Consider the following 17,821-nt stretch of genomic DNA (forward strand, 5'->3'; position numbering starts at 1 on the left):
CTAAAATGTAAATGTGTTACAATATTGCGTTACTCCCTAAAATGTAACTAAATGTGTCACAATATTGCGTTACTCCTAAAAAGTATCTAAATGTGTTAAAATGTCATGTTACTCCCAAAAAAGTAACTAAATGTGTTGCAATATTGCGTTACTCCCTAAAATGTAACTAAATGTGTCACAATATTGCGTTACTCCTAAAAAGTATCTAAATGTGTTAAAACATCATGTTACTCCCAAAAAAGTAAATAAATGTGTTGGAATATTGCGTTACTCCCTAAAAAGTAACTAAATGTGTTAAAATATTGCATTACTTTCTAAAAAGTAACTGTTACAATATTGTGTTACTCCCTAAAAAGTAACTAAATGTGTTACTTAGTTACTTTTTATGTGTTACGTTACTTTTGCATTACTTTTTCTCACCTGGACTGGACTTGGTTAATACATGAACTAATGTTTAATTAATGAACCTTATTGTAAAGTGTTCTATTTTGGCAAATGTAAAGGCCCTTTCACACCAAAACTGAAATGAATAAGCCTCAAGGCTGATTTATACTTATGCATCGAAACATACGTTGTAGGCTGTGTGCAGCATGAGTAGCCTATGGCGTAGCCTGACATGCACCTCTCCAAAAATGTAACAATGTGTCAATTCTACGTGGACCACAAGCACTGTGATTGGTCTACTAGAATCTCTCCCTGCATTTGTAACAGCACGTCGACGTGGACAATGATGCATAAGTATAAATGAAAAACCCACGCATAGCATACGGCGCAGAAGCTACAGCGTAGCGCAGAAGTATAAATCAGCCTTTACTCATGATTCTCTCAACATGGGGACAGGAGAGCTGTCAGGCAATAAATGGGAAAACAAAGTAACTTGAATGACCTATTTAAAAAAGTAACTCAGATATTTTAATGTAAATTTAATAGTAATGCGTTACTTTACTAGTTACTTGAAAAAAGAGGTAATCTGATTACATAACTCGCGTTACTTGTAAGGTGTTACAACACTGAAAATAAAACTGTCTAGGCAGCATAACTCTAAAGGAATACTTGTAATACATGTAAACAATCTATTTATGGTGCTACTCATGGCAGCAGTTGAAATATTGCATATAACTTTGCACAAACAAGGTTAGTAACTGTCTCGTAACAAATAAGTGTTTAAATATTGTGTCGAATTTTTTGCCTTTTCCCCCAGTCTTGTTGATTTTATGCGTGATTATTCCAGTGCAATGTCCCCATTTAAAGTTAATTACAATTTTTGTAATTGTTACAAACAAATCAAACTTATTGTCTGTTTATGCAAAGATGCTGTTGATATAACTGTAGCTCAACTGGTAGAGTACGGCACCAGCAACATCAAGGCCATCCGTTTCGATGCCCAGGAACGCACATACTAAACACATTCCGCTGGCTTGCATCTGCCAAATGTAAATGAAAACATTCATTTAAATAACTTATTGACAATAGGCTGTGAAAAATGACTGGTGCAAACAGAATACTAAGTTTCTGCTTTTATAACAAGAGCGGTGATTCTGTTTGAGATACAGCACATCCTGTCTTGACAGTGAAGGGAAGAGAATAGCTCTGTTTCCGCCTGAGTAAGTATGCTGTGCTCTCAGCCCCGGCCGAACACATTACCATGAACACACTGAAGACTGCAGACATCCACTGCAACCTAACAAGGTCTGGGGGAAAGTTATTCTTGGCAGTTTCTCAAAAACTAACCTCATTAAAATAGACAAAACACACCTGTTCCTCTCCGACAGGGCTGGAATAAAGCCATAAGGAGCCCTGGAAGAAAACGGCATCACCTCAACGGCCGTAGTGCTTTCTTATAACTTGCTTTGCTGCTGCTGTCTTTATTGGACCTTCTGAAAGGAGACCAAGGCTCAGATAATGGGGTTATTCAATAGCCAGTGTCTGCTGCGGGGCAGGGGGGTTTGACAGAGACACTGTAATGATAGACGTCATGCTGTTCCTGGACAATTACCAGTGAAATATGGCAGCTCAATCTACACCGTGGACGAATCGTGACAATACAGCACCAGTGCATCTGACGAGAAGACAGAAATCTGTGAACAAAGGACATTCAGGCCCTGTTTACACCTGGTATTAAAAAATGTTTTCCTCAAAAACCTTAATTTCTTTTCGACTGAAGAAAGAAAGACATGAACATCTTGGATAACATGGGGGTGAATAAATTATCAGGAAAATTTAATTCTGAAGTGAACTAATCATTTAATACCAGGTGTAAACAGGGATGTGTAAACAAGAGTCTGTCTGGGTAAAAAACATGAAACCTGTCAAGAACATGTCATGAGTCTAAAGCCTCATTCAAGACTGTCAGTCCAAATCTGATTTATATGCATATCCGATTGAAATCAGATCAGATTTAGCAAGTGTGAATGAGAAAAAATAAATAAATAAATAAATAAATAAAACCACACGAAATGCAATTTTTACAAATCCATTTCGAGCTACATTCATATGTGGTTTAAAATCCTATTCAAATCGCATTTCTGGAAATCTGTTTCAGTCTGACTGCTCTGATCGGATTTCGAGTGGTTTATGTGACTTTCACAAGCCACGTAAAAAGTAAATGTCAGACGTTGTTATAGGAAATATGCTGAACATTTGCAACAACACAACCTTGTTTCTGCAGCAACTTCTACAGCATGTTTCCTATAACAAAGTCTGACATTTACGTTTTACGATATGAATAGGATTTCAAACCACATATGAATGTAGCTAGAAACAGATTTGCTAAATCTGATTGGATTTCAATCGGATATGCACAAAAATTGGATTTGGACTGACAGTCTGAACGAGTCTATATTTTAACACAGAAAAAAAGACATTGTGCTTAATTAAAATGCATAAATGATTTGTTGGTTGATTTCAAATCAAACTGAATAATAAAAAAGTTGTTTATTTGAGTATCTTGATCAGACTAACATTGGAACATTGGCTCAACCAATGGCGTGAGCTTGGGGGGGGACTATCTATTTGTTCGACCAATGAAGATGGTCGAAAATTCTAATTTGGTGACGAGGGTGGCCAGTGTTGACAAGTCTGTGGTCTTCCAATGGAATTGGGCTACTTTAACAGTGTTGCCGTGGGTTGTTTTTCATGTCTGCAGGTTGAAGCGACCCTAATAACACGATATTTAGCCCCTGGAATGCTAATTTTACCACAGCAATCCCACCAAAAATGGGATTTTGGATTTTACCCCAAGGGACGCAACTTTTACCGGGGGACCCCTTCCCTGAAATGCGATTGGGCTAGTTTTGAGTAGCAATTGGGCGGGTTTTGTTGTGAAAACCTGGCAACCCTGCTGGTGGCACAATTATTTAGCAGCTTTAATTTATGCTGCTTTAAATAAAAAGATGGGCCGGCAAAACCCCATCACCACCTCCACGCGGTGCCGGCTGGATTCCAACCAACGGTGAGGGTCTTTGGTGTCAGATGAAGCGACCCACCGGCCAAAGTATTTCTGTGTCACATCTATGGCAATGTCATATCAACATTTGGATCGATGCTCTAGACCGCGCCAAATGGAGAAGACAATGCCGAAAAGCGGACCCTGCACCACAGCGGGAACAACGCTAGGAAGAAGAAGCTTTAAATAAAAAGATCATTGAATTACATAATTTTGTACTGTAGTGATTAAAATAAATATTGAGAACGAGAATAAAAAACAAAGAAAAAGACAGAAAAGTAAGACAATGCACACATTGCAGTAATGAGAATTTGAAGGGAAAATGTGCTCGATGCTCATGTAAATAATGTCACGATGCAAAACATCTTAATGGTCCTAAAATAGGCCTCACTTTTTATGCAAAATCTTTTCTTTTTTGATCTTGTTTTGGAGGCCAACTGTGACCCATGCATGATTTTGTGAGATTCATCCATTTTAGCACGACTTGCAAATGTTCAAAGCTTTCCAGAATCGTGCACGATTGAGATATAACATGAGTAGGTGAACATTTTCTGACTTACGCTACAACAAATCAAAGCGTGGCATTTCCGCTGAAACATTTTCATATGTAAATCGATCCTGTCTATCTCTATCTTCCCACAAAGTGTCCCAAAAATAGCAGCTTGCTCCGTTTCTGACACCTCAAGCACACCAGATGCATTTGAAATACAGAAGTAAGATCTCATCTGGGCCTGTTCAATGTGCAGCCTGACAGCTAATGCTTTTATGTGGATAAACAATTCCTCAGACGCATGCAGGGACGGATGTGTGCTGCTGGACTTGAATAATGCACGAGAAAAAGAGTGTGACTGCTTAGTAAAACATTGCAAATCTTTGTTGGAGACTTTAGTCAAGCAAAACACTCTGTTTGTATTCAGCATTATCTTCCTGGAAACACAAAAGCCAGTTCAGAATCAGCACAGGCTACAAAAGAAATGCACACAACCACACTGGCATTTTAATTCATCGGTTTGCCATTCTTCTAGCAAACGTTTCCTGTTTATTAAAGAGACATTTCGTTTTGGTTATATAAAAACGTTTAGAAAGCGTTAACTAGAACGAGCATCGTGTGGGTGTTCACAGGTGTAAGACACATACAGATCTGGGCGGGTGAGTTACCCACACATCTGCTCTACAGACTTCAAGAACGATTCACAAGAATCACCTTCATCAAGAGAAAGGTCACGGCACGCAACACACAGCCATTTACAAACATTAGAGAAATGTTACTTTCAATAAATGCAGAAACTCACCGTGCGACAGGAACACCGTGTCTACACCGGACGAGCTCGACGTGTCAAAACTGGACAGATTCCTTTAATCAAGTCAACTATCTGCACTGGAGAACTTCAGATGAGCTGTTTGTTATTTTCAGGCCTGGAAAAATGGTGGAAATGAATAAAATCTTAAAAAAAAAAAAAAAAAAAAAAAAAAAAAGATTATTTATAGTGATGCCCAACTCTAAAATATTTTTACAATTTTTTTAAAACTCTAAAATGTTTTTGTTAAAATTATTATAAATTACTGTAAAATAATTGCAGTTCATTTGACAAAGTTGTGGGAACCCTCCACTTATGTCTGAAAAAAATAAGATTAATAATGTTTTTTTTTTTGCTATGAATTTCATTCATTCATTACACATTTTTGTGGTAGTTATATACAGTTAAATAATCTATGTAAAGTCACTGTAAAGCTTTTAACAATGGATTATTTATGAATAAAATAAAATATATTACAAAAATAAATGAATTACTAAATTAAAACTAATTTAAAAAATAAAATAAAAAAATATGAAAAATTGATTTTTGTCAAAGTAAAAGTAAAAGTTTTTTTTAAAAAATAACTGTAAAATAATTGCAATTTGTAAAATCACTGTAAAGGATTTTTTATGAAAAAAAAAAAAAATTAATTACTAAATTAAAAAAATCTAATTAAATGAAATAAATGTAATGTATTGAAAATAGAATAATAAATAATAAAATATTATATAATACAATTATAAAAATTATAAAAGATGGATTTTTGTCAAAAATAAAAGTAGCATTTTACATTCAATAGATTTATTTAACTTCAGTTTGAGGCCTAGTCCACACGTACATGGGAATTTTTATCAACTTTTTCCTCTTTTTTATCCTCTGTTTTTTTTTTATAAAAAAAATTGTGTCCACATGAAAACGCAAAAACATTCTATGAAGCACTGTCAAGTGCATGCCAAACCAACAGGTGGCAATATAATCCTAACCGTAAAGCCATGTTAGCCAATCAGAAGCCTGAAAAATTTTTTATTACAGGTTCCTGTACCGACGTCACAAGCCAAAATCTCCGGTTTCATTGTCTACACGACAACACTGTAATTGGAGTTTCTAGAAAATCTTCACCCTGGCAGGAGTTTTCAAAAATGTTTGGTTTCTGTGACCGGATACTGCGTTTGCATGTGTACGAATGGCTAAACCGCATAGTAAAAGCTGCGGTTTTGAAAATACCTGTGTTCGTGTGGCCAGGGCCTGAGTCTACCCTCAAACTTGCACGTGATTGGTCTATGATTAACGAGCATCCTGAGGTGACCGACGCTTTTAGTGCAACTCAATCCCGATCTCTTCCAGTGTAGACACGGTGTCAGTGTGAAAACAGAGTGGAGAGAAAGCTAAAGTGGTTGGCAGTGCAAACAAACTGCAAAATTAAAGCAGTCACTAGTTCAGTGTTTATATATTTATATATATATATATTAAGGACAATTATACAAAAAAAGTAATTACATAACTTTCAGTCTACATTACTTTCTTTAAAAGAGCAACATATCGTCGTGGTCAAAGTATTTACACAGGTAAGACAAAAGCATGTGCTTGTTGGCACTAGAATCCACACGCCTCAGCAGTGCGATCCAGTCGCTGTGTAGTTGGACATCTCTCGGCGGATAGTGCTGAACGGGGACAGCTCCAGTTCCGTCGTGCACTCGTGCTCGTTGTCGTCACTTGCAGTGGCCGAAGAGTGGGCCGCTATCCCACAGGCGTCGGCGCAGCAGCAGCACTCCAGGAAGGCGCGGCCGAAGGGTCGGCACAGGCAGAGCAGCAGCACCGGCGTGACGGCCGCCCGCAGGAATAGCAGCAGCTGACTGAGCAGGTGCAACAGCGCCATGGTGCTTTGAGGGACCCCGGCCGCCATGTACGCCGAAACCATGTTGCACACGTTCTCCGGCACCACGCACGCACCGTACACGATCGCCAGTGCCACTACGGTGCAGTTCATTTGGCTTTCCAATCGGATCTGCTTCTTGTTGCCTCTGGCGCAGCCGCGCTCGGCACGCCGGATCCGCCGGGCGGTCGCCACCGAGCTGCCGATGGTGAAGAGCGTAGGCAGGCAGAAGTAGCAGCCGAAGCACCACCACAGACGCGCGCCCTCATAGGTCAGGCCCAGCACGTACAGCGTGTCCGGCAGGGAAGTGGAGATGCGAATCAGGCAGCGCTCCGACGCCGGGTCCTCTACTGTGCCGTCGCCGTTTTCCGACACCAGCTGCCGGATCAGGAGCTCGGGGAGTGCGAGGAGTAAGGCACCGATCCAGATGACGGCCAGCTTGGCGGCAGTGGAGGTGCAATTCTCAATCATCTCGTAGTACATCTGGACATTGGTGGCGGCGCGGAAACGGTCAATACAGAGAGCGCAGAGGGTGAAAGTGGTCACACCGAGAGACGCCACCTGGACAAATACAAGCACACAAACACAGTTTGGTCATCAAAAGGGATGTACTGGTGCTTCACCAGTTGATAATATATTCATTCAAATGAGACATAATTTAATACATTTTAATGTAAAATAAATTAAATAAAAATCTGAAGGAAATAATAAAAATGAACTTTTTTTTTTAACTGTTTTTGTGTGTGTCCCTTTAAATGCAAATGAGCTGCTGCTCCCGGCCCCCTTTCCAGAAGAGGGCGGAGCTTTAACAGCTCAACAACAACAAAGCTGGAGAATCTCACGCAGCCAAAATGAGGACTGTCAGTAACGGTGTTCAGCCTTATTGTTCAAACCGGAGTCGACACTGATGGAGAGACTCAGGAAGAAGTTACAACTTTTAGAATGAAACTGGAATTATTGTTTCAATTTAATTAGGTTACATTTATTTATTTAAACTTTAAATGATGGAATATAGTCCTTTGTTTGCTGTTCTATATATGTACATATTAATATTTAATTATCTTTTTTTTTTTTTTTTACTTTTTTAAAAATAAATTTAAACAAAACTATTAAATAAAAATTCTGAAAAAATAATAAAAAGTCTTAATTACATTTTATATGTCATTATATACACCGATCAGGCATAACATTATGAGCACCTTCCTAATATTGTGTTGGTCCCCTTTTGCTGCCAAAACAGCCCTGACCCGTCGAGGCATGGACTCCTCTAGACCCCTGAAGGTGTGCTGTGGTATCTGACACCAAGATGTTAGCAGCAGATCCTTTAAGTCCTGTAAGTTGTGAGGTGGAGCCACCATGGATCGGAATTGTTTGTTCAGCACATCCCACAGATGCTCCGTTGGATTGAGATCTGGGGAATTTGGAGGCCAAGTCAACACCTCAAACTCGTTGTTGTGCTCCTCAAACCATTTTTGCTTTGTGGCAGGATCATTATCCTGCTGAAAGAGCCACAGCCACCAGGGAATACAGTTTCCATGAAAGGGTGTACATGGTCTGCAACAATGCTTAGGTAGGTGGTATGTGTCAAAGTAACATCCACGTGGATGGCAGGACTCAACGTTTCCCAGCAGAGCATTGCCCAAAGCATCACACTGCCTCCGCCGGCTTTTCTTCTTCCCATAGTGCATCCTGGTGCCATGTGTTCTCCAGGTAAGTGACGCACACATACCCGGCCATCCACGTGATATAAAAGAAGACGTGATTCATCAGACCAGGCCACCTTCTTCCATTGCTCCGTGGTCCAGTTCTGATGCTCACGTGTCCACTGTTGGCTCTTTCGGCGGTGGACAGGGGTCAGCATGGACACCCTGACTGGTCTGCAGCTATGCAAACTCTGATGCACTGTGTATTCTGACACCTTTCTATCAGAACCAGCATTAAGTTCTTGAGCAATTTGAGCTACAGTAGCTCGTCTGTTGGATCGGACCACACGGACCAGCCTTCGCTCCCCACATGCATCAGCGAGTCTTTTCCGCCCATGACCCTGTCGCCGGTTCACCACTGTTCCTTCCTTGGAGCACTTTTGATAGATACTGACCACTGCAGACCGGGAACACCCCACAAGAGCTGCAGTTTTGGAGATGCTCTGACCCAGTTGTCTGGCCATCACAATTTGGCCCTTGTCAAACTTGCTCAAATCCTTACGCTTGGCCATTTTTCCTGCTTCTAACACATCAACTTTGAGGACAAAATGTTCACTTGCTGCCTAATATATCCACCCACTAACAGGTGCCGTGATGAAAAGATGATCAGTTCACTTCATCTGTCAGTGCTCATAATTTTATGCCTGATCAGTATATATATTATATATATTTTAAAGGGATACATTTGTTCATTTTTGCTTTTCAGTAATGGCATTGAGAACCATGAAATTTCACTGGTATTGGTATCAATTGTTAAAAGCCCTATTTGTGATACTGCATGTCAGAAGGTGAGTAAGGCCAGTGGCGTAAACAAACTGCTTGAAAAGAAATCTGAATTATGTCAGTCATCTAGTTGAACCCAGTCCTACAGCTGGAATAATCTCCTTATCAATCATTCGGCACATAGCAGCAGGTTTGCAAAACGAGAAACAACTATAGCTCTCACATTTACAGACTTCATCTGCTGCGTTATTGTGACAGACGAGTCGACCTCCTGCCGGCCCGGCAATTAATTCAGACGGCATAGAGTAGGGCCCTAAAACCCTCTGATCGCACCCTTCCCACTGTGAAATGGGACATTTGCCGTGAATATTGCCACAATAAATTGGGTGATATGAAAGAGTATTTACAGTGGAGACACAAAAGAAACAACTGCAATGAATAGGAGACGACTGGAGAGATTCTTGGCCACATTCTCGCAGCTGCATCCCAGCGGATCATACAAACCCAAATGAAAGAGGCAACTAAGTGTTTGTCTTCATTATCATAATTACAGAGCAATCAGGCACATCAGCATCAAGGAGGAGACAATTAGCGGAACGGCGCTCGTGCACTTGCTAAATGAAAACCAGTCCGCCTTTTTCATCTCCAAAAGCAGATTTGTTAGATCCTTCATCATTTTGACAAAAAGCACACTGTTCAGAATCCATTATGGACTATTGTGTCCATTAAGACGCTGTAATGGTGCTATATTACTTCCATAGGTGTGAAACGCATCCATCCTGCTCCATTAGACGCTCAGCACATCGAATGATCTTCGGTTTACTCTGTAGGATGAGCATATTCTCAGCAGCAGGTCAGAAAGAGATGCTACCTGACTGCAAAATACTGCTGGGTTTCCCGTATGCCCATAAAGATTCCTAGGCCATCAAACGAGGGGCGTTAATTGGGTATGGCAGTGTATGCCGGCAGGTCAATGCAAAGTAATATTTTTATTGCAGGATTAACGTTATATTACTATGGGTAACATATAATTTGGAATTGTTTAAAAAAAGAGAAAAGCAAGTCAATTCAAGCGATCTGGTTGTTATATTCGTGTCACATGAGCGCAACAGCGCTGCATGAGTTTCAGTGTGATTTTGCAGCGTTGAGTATTGTAGTCAATCACAGACATTTCCTTGGAAAATAATGACTAATCAGTTATCGGTAGTGAGAATCCACTCAAAATGCTGAATGTGTGTGTGTTTTAGCAAGTATACTAACTCTAAGTGCACAAATCCTCTCATTATAACAAACAACGTGGAGACACAATTTAACTAAAAGATTAATTTTGAAGTTTAGTCAGATTCATTGATTAAAATGGGAGTTTTCATCCTCAGTGTCGCTTCGCAACTGACTGACGACTTCAGTGATTATAAAGAAAGTTCTCTTAACTAGCAGTCTGTGTAATTTCATTCACAATTTGAAGAAAAGTTGTTTTTCATGAGACTTTTTCATGACCAAAACAAGTGAAAAAACTACATTAGGGAGTGGAAATGACTAATGAGCCAGTAAGTGCTTGTAGTGGTAATTTCATGTCTTTTTAAAAATTTAATATTGCCTAATAAAAGTGTTCGTTTTTCACCAAGTGTTCGTTTTTCTACATCGATAAACTTTTAGTTTTACAAAAGGGGCATTAAAATAAAATAAAATAATAAAAAACCTGTAACCCTTTATAGGAAAATCAGTTTGAGATTAATAGAAAAAAAAACAAACAATAAAATAAAAATAATTAAAACTGAACTATTAATAGGAAAATAAGTTAAAATAAAATAAAATAAAATAAAATGGGGACAATCTTTGAAGAATGAACAAAAAACGTTTTTGCTCATCACATTAAAAATAACATTTAAACTGGATAATATTCAGACTTTTGAGCTTTGAAGCGTTGAAAAAGTTGTGTGAAGAAGTACTTGAAAGTTCTTTCTTATATCAATGGTCTATAACTGTCTAATTTGCTGGGTTATGATCAGAGCTATATGTGATTAATCTTTGGACACACACACACACACACACACACACAAAACTGATTTGACACATTATCAGATAAAGGGAGAACAAGATGAATGTACATAGAGTCACGACCACAGGCTACATGATTCACATGTGGTGGTCATGTGGTTTGAACTGAAGTAATCAAATCTAAGGTCTCCTGGTCTCCACACACCTCACACCGTGGCAAACAGTCCAGATCACGACTGATCTGACATTCACAGACTTTTTCTAGCTTACAGGTTTCCTAGCAGCAGGTGAAGATGGCGTTGGCTGAGATGGTCTTTACTAACGCCTCATTAATTCTCTGATTAAGAGGCTCTCTAAAACCATGGAGGTGCTGGATATTAATCTGGTTTAACGGCGGCTTTCAGACTGGAGGCCATTTTTGGGCTACTGCCAGCAGGGAGGGCAATAATTCTTACATATTGACAAATGAGACGGCACTGAAGCATGAGCGAGCTAGAGACAAAAGCTATTACAGTAATAGTGTTATATATGATGACCACCGAATGAAACAAATACATATTCAGCTACATAAATTCAGACCATTAGAGTGGGAGTCAACAGCCTGGATCACAAACACAACAAAAGCCAACAAAAACCAGTAAACAAGCCAAACAATAAAATAATAAACTAAAATAAAATAAAATGAACTGCGACCCTACATAGGACAAGCGATTTGGAGAATAAACAGATGGAAATAATAAAGTAAAGTAAAGTAAAGTAAAGTAAAGTAAAGTAAAGTAAAGTAAAGTAAAGTAAAGTAAAGTAAAGTAAAGTAAAGTAAAGTAAAGTAAAGTAAAGTAAAGTAAAGTAAAGTAAAGTAAAGTAAAGTAAAAAAAAATAAAAAAAAAAAAAAATAAAAAAAAAAAATAAATAAATAAATAAAAAAAATAAAATAAAATAAAATAATAAAAAAATATCTGCAACCCTCCATAGGAAATGCAATTTGGAAAAATAAAATAAAATGAAAAAATAAGAAATGAAATGAAATGAAATAATAAAATAATAAAGATAAAAAAAAAAACATCTACAACCCTTTATATGAAAAGAAGTTTGGAGAATGGAAAATAAAATAAAATAAAATAAAATAATAAAATAAAATAAAATAAAATAAAATAAAATAAAATAAAATAAAATAAAATAAAATAAAAATATCTGCAACCCTCCATGGGAAAAGCAATTTGGAAAAATAAAATAAAATAAAAAATGAAAAAATGAAATGAATAATAATAAAGATAAAAAACCCTCTACAACCCTTTATATGAAAAGCAGTTTGGAGAATGGAAAAAATAAAATAAAATAAAATAAAATAATAAAATAAAATACCTGCAACCCTTTATAAGAAAAGCAGTTTGAAGAATGGATGGAAAATAAAATATAAAATAAAATTAAAATACAAAATATCTCAAAAATAAAATCTGGAGAAAATGTAAGTGGTGTTTGCTTGTCCAAAACTCATCATCATCATGCAAGGCTTGCCATGTATTTGCTAAAGCGTTCTGTGTGTTTTTTAATATGTTGCTAGAAAGCCGAAGGCCGGACTGTCAGGTGCTCCTCTCTGCAGCATGCTTACTCAAATGAGACAAGGCCTTCATGCAAATCTCTGTGTTGTGACTGATGCAATCTCCAAAAAGATAAAGGCCAGTCAAAACACAAAAAAGTCAAGTTAAAACACTGCATCGACACGCTGCCCTCGGATTCGCTCGACCTTCCCCAGTAAAAAAATGTCAGACCTCTGATAAAACAAACTCAATGATCAGACAAGTTCCACTGGTATTCGCTGAACTTATTGAACTACACAATATATATCTGCACCCCTGAGCGGAAACACCCTGCAGGAGACAACAAGTGAGAGGATGTCAAATGTGAAACGTGTCAGGTTTGAACAAAAGCAGCAGTAAGACGCAGAATGCACATGAACTATCACGCACAATGTTTTTCATGCGTGCGTGCGTGTGTGTGTGTGCTACACTGGGCTGTGAGTAATGTAGCCCGAGGCATTTTATCCCTGTGGACCATTCGCTCACAATTTGCCCTCAAGACTGACTTTACTCACCACTTAGCCCTGAACGCATTCACTCCCGATCAGCATTCATAGCTGCGTTGCAGCCGGAGGGACACGGGCACAAGCACGCATGCACAGTGGCTTGTTTTCATTCAGCTTCACCATTGTCAGGCCGAGCCTCCAGGCCCTCTCTGCCTGTCCCATACAATCACAGCAGGCATGCTGAGTGTGCCACCAGGACGCCGCATTTGCACCGCTCTCCCTCCAAAACCCACGAGAACGTCTCGACACCCCCCTCACACTCTTCACGTTCACAAAAGCAACTCATACATCTAACTCTCTAAGGCAAACGGATGAGTGAATCTCACCAATGTGCCTTCAAGGCAAGTCGGTGGCCATCTTGGTTACGCCTCTTAGTGTATACAAGTACAGCTCCATTCTGCTTGAATGAAACAGCCAGCAATGTATTCAATATATTCATTTTGGGGACCTGAAAATGCAAACTTTTCATAACAGGTTTTAAAGTACTTGTTTTTGTAAATTATACCATTATAGTCACTGTGTAAACTACAAAAACGCGACATTATGCGCATGTTTCTTTACAAAGTAACATCGCCACCTACTGGCATGGATTGCATAATACAGCGTTTTCAGTTGTTTTTGCAAATCCGTGTGAACGGGGATCGTTTTGTGGTTTCACACACACAAAGGAAAAACATTTAAGTTTTTAGCACATTGTTGTCGTGTAAACTGATGCCTCCATTGATGCCATATTGAGCATTATGATTTCATTTGTTTTTTTCATGAGTCGTCTGATCGCACAAAACCATCAGACATTATGTTTTGGTTAAAGAAAATGAAGCCTGTTTTAAGGAACATTAACTCTTTCCCCATCATTGACAGAATTTTCCAGCTTTCCATGTTTTCACTGCTATACAGTGCTATTACACAAGAGTACAGAATCTCCAGATCAAAACACAGGTGAAGTAGAAGCAGAAACAAGCAATAAAAAGATTGCTTATGCATGTTGTAGAAATGCTATTTTTTCGTTTTTTTGTTTAAAATGTTGCTTTTTTATGAAACATTCAAGTGTTGATAAAAAAAAAAAGAATGCATAAAGCTAGAATAAAAGCAGAGGCACCGGCGCGATCACTTGCATTTTTTCCTGATAACTGCGAAAAGAACTTTTGTCATTTTTGTCATACATACAGAAACGATTAATACATCATTCTAAACTGTAAAGGGTCTATTTTTACTTGCATACACTCAAAATAACAACAAAACTTTGTGCTTTTGTAAAATAAAGAAAACAGGGTGCGCTTTCTGCCGTCTCAGTGAACTTCTTTCTGAAATGCGTCACAAAAAAGAAATGAAACTCAGCAAATACTTGCCACACAGACATGAAAGACCTCTACAAGAGGCACTGTTCTTTCTTTCGAGATATTGCATGTTCAGATATTCATACAAAATATTGTGGGGGCCATTCAATTTTTGTGCAAATTATCAAAAACGCTTGCGGTGGCTGGAAACTTAAAAACAAAAAATGCTGGTGGGGAAAAAGTTATGATGTTTTGGATTATGGCATTGTTTTCATGAGAATTAAGCACATTTTACTACTCAAATCTGATTATCATAAAGTTAAGAAAACTCATTCTCATTACTGCAACGTACTGCCTTTATGCATTAAATTAATTTTCAGGAAAACAATGTTGCAATGGAAAAGGCTTCAGTCATTTTACTTTATGCACATAATTTCCTTTTTTCTATTAGATTTTGGTGTGAAATATGACCTGGATATTTTTTTGTGAGATTCACCAAGGGTCCACAATTATTTGACACTAAAGAAGCGTGGGGTTTGGTTGTGGTAAAGTGAGCTGTGCTGAAACTGGGTGTGGCGAGCAGATCAGGATGGCAGCGGGGCGCCTGCAGATTTCACGTGAAATAAGCGGTTATGCTCGCGCCGTACAGTATGTGACGGCAGTGGGACAGAGGTCAGCGCAGGTGTCCTGAGGGCAGGGTGGATGTTCTTTTGCATGCAGGGAGCACTGACGTCTCTCGAAACGAGACACAATTACCCACCATGACAAAATTTCAATACCTCACCCTCCTGTGCAAAACAAAAAAGCAAACCTTAACACTCTCAAACGTATTTGTGCATTAAAAGCTAGAATACTTAGGCCTACATTTTAGATTTTTAACCGAATAAATGTAATAGTTTTCACAATAACCAAATTTATGCTGATTGCATATTTGAATAAATGAACTTTGAATATATGATTATTTAAATCAAATCAATTAAATGCAAATAGATTTTGATTTTTTGAGTGCACAAATCTCGCCTGCTTCATTCATGTACGACTGAGAAATATGCATCACATTAAGTTTATCTAAATGGATGGAAATTTTATATGTAACCCGAGGGCAATTGAATAACAGAATTTTTGGGTGAAAAGTGCGTAAATGTAAAAAATAGGGTTAAAGGTTTACTCTAGGTATGAGCAAGTGTTGATGCTTGCCTTAGCAAACGACAATTCAACCCTGATATGAATGAACACAGAATCCATTACCTCAATATATGGTACGACTTTACAGGTGAACTGGCCCAACAGCCAGGTCTTTGTGAGCTCGTGAAACACCACGAGAGGCAGGCAAAACAAGAGCAGCGCAAAGTCCCAAACAGCCAGGTTAGCCAGAAGAGCGTTTGAGATGCTCCTCATGTAGTAGTTATGGCACACCACACACATTATTGCTATGTTCCCCGTTACTCCAACAGCGAAGATAAGGACCGAAACGATAGTGATTGCATACGCCCCATATGTCTCGCTAGTGACGGGGTAGAAAGGATTGGGGAAGAATTCGCTCTCCTCGTCCTCGGCGTACGGAGGGGTCATTGGCGTGGCATCCCATGGGTCGTCTACCTGTTTGGTGTGGAACTCAGTATATCTGGTGAGATCAAATGGGAAATCTGTGGAGGTGAGAGCTAGAGGTTTGGGCATGGGTTCCCACATGGTAAAAGAGGACGTTAGAGCATTATAGTAAGTTTCGACTGGTGTCGATGAGGCAGCGCTTTTATTCTGGCCCCTTTTCAAGCTCTTAAACGTTTTCTTGTGGTGCTCCTTTGTGCCTCTTTTGCGCCTGTGGTTTCTCCCTCGCTTGCTCGGCTTAGAGTTATTGTGTCCATCTGCTGTTCCCATGGTAGCAGGCATCTCACCATTCAACTTTTTCCTTTTATGTCGCCGCAAGAGCTTATGCAGGTTTGTGGCACTCTTCGTCGCCGCGTGTGTTCTGTTCGACAAGAGATGTCTGTATCCATACGGTTTACCTGCGCTCCAGAGACGTGAGGACAAGTTACTGTTGTCTTCTGAAGTGTGTTTGATGTCAAAGGCAGGTGTACCTGCGGCTGGATGCCTCGCAGGGCGTGTGGCTCTGGGTTTTGGATCATGAAGGCTCCTAAGAGTATCTTTGGTGTGTGCATTACGGCTTTCTCCACGCAACAAAACATGTGGACATCCTGCAATGAAAAAGATCGTTCTTAAAAGCAGCATCTGCATCTTCAATGAGTCAGTGTGCTGAAGAGGTTAGAAAAACACTCTAATGTGATGCATTGCAAAGAATACACAAGATTCACATCGTCAGAGGAAAAAGTTCACACGTGAATGATCGGTAAACGCTAATTAAATCCATGCAAATGACTTTTCCGGTTACATCCACTCCGGTTATGATTCTCTCTTTGCGTTCCTCGTCTTAGCAAAGTGACAGCGAGGCATTATTTTAGCTTCTGAGGCGCATCCCAGCCAGCTGCAGGAGACGGTCGCATCCCGGGTTCTGTTGGGCGCGGCAACCTGCGCCTCTGCCGTGCGTGGAGAAGCGGAGTCCCGGGGACGCGCTCCGTAGCGCGAGCGGGCGGGGAGCGGCTGCTGCTGCTGCGAGTGAGGAGCGGATGAAGAAAATGGACGGGCTCTCTCCTGGCGGATAACCTTGTTCTGTCAAGCCGGATCCATCACCAGCATCAGCCCCTTGGACCACCGCAGCTGGAGGCGACCCCGCCCCGCCCGTGCGTAGTACATTCATTACCATGCGTAATTACGCATGTCAACAGAATCATAATCCGATCAGTCTTGAGTCTAACACGGGCTTATACGAGTTAAATTATAACCTTGTGTCACAGTAACACGGGCTGCAAAAGTGAAACGGCAAAATATTTTTTTTTTTCATAAAATAAATAAATAATCGTGAAATATTACACTCTAAAAATGCTGCTTTAAAAACAACCCAAGTTGGGTTGAAAATGGACAAACCCAGCAATTGGGTTGTTTTAACACAGCAGTCGTGTTAAATGTTTACCCAACCTGCTGGGTAGTTTTATTGAACCCAACTATTGCTTAAAAATGACTGTATTGCTCGCTTAAAACGAACTCAAAGTATGTTGAAAATTAACATTTATTAATATGTTTAATAAATGAACATTTATTAACAAGTTTAATCAATAATTAAACAATAAACATTGCTTATTATTGTTGCCTCCAATAGTTATGTGTCTGATTTTTAATTTCCAACCTGTTTTGGGTTCATTTTAAGCCAGACATATAGTCATTTTAATCAATAGCTGAGTTAAATAAAACTGCCCAGCAACATCGGTCAAAACAACTCAACCGCTGGGTTTGTCCATTTTCAACCCAACTTGAGTTATTTTTAACCCAGCATTTTTTAGAGTGACACATGCACAGTACATGCAACATA

The 17,821-nt window shown here is 39.3% G+C and overlaps 1 protein-coding gene across 1 annotated transcript; it reads right to left on the minus strand.

The window, feature by feature from the left end:
* Positions 1 to 4,440: 4,440 nt before the first annotated feature.
* On the minus strand, positions 4,441 to 17,107 carry gpr37b (G protein-coupled receptor 37b). The gene is made up of 2 exons (XM_048155217.1): positions 15,649 to 17,107; positions 4,441 to 7,177 (listed from the first exon to the last, which is right to left on the minus strand). The coding sequence occupies exons 1-2, from the start codon at positions 16,630 to 16,632 to the stop codon at positions 6,353 to 6,355; spliced, it is 1,809 nt and encodes a 602-aa protein (XP_048011174.1). The 5' UTR covers positions 16,633 to 17,107; the 3' UTR covers positions 4,441 to 6,352.
* Positions 17,108 to 17,821: the final 714 nt, after the last annotated feature.

Source organism: Megalobrama amblycephala, linkage group LG14 (genome assembly GCF_018812025.1).
Source record: "Megalobrama amblycephala isolate DHTTF-2021 linkage group LG14, ASM1881202v1, whole genome shotgun sequence".
NCBI lineage: Eukaryota > Metazoa > Chordata > Actinopteri > Cypriniformes > Xenocyprididae > Megalobrama > Megalobrama amblycephala.

Bases quoted from the DNA above. Each gene is read 5' to 3' on its own strand.
- gpr37b (XM_048155217.1), bottom strand. From the start codon at position 16,632: ATGCAGATGCTGCTTTTAAGAACGATCTTTTTCATTGCAGGATGTCCA. The intron at 7,178-15,648 runs GTAATGGATTCT...GTATTTGTCCAG, and splicing joins AAGTCGTACCATATATTGAG to GTGGCGTCTCTCGGTGTGAC.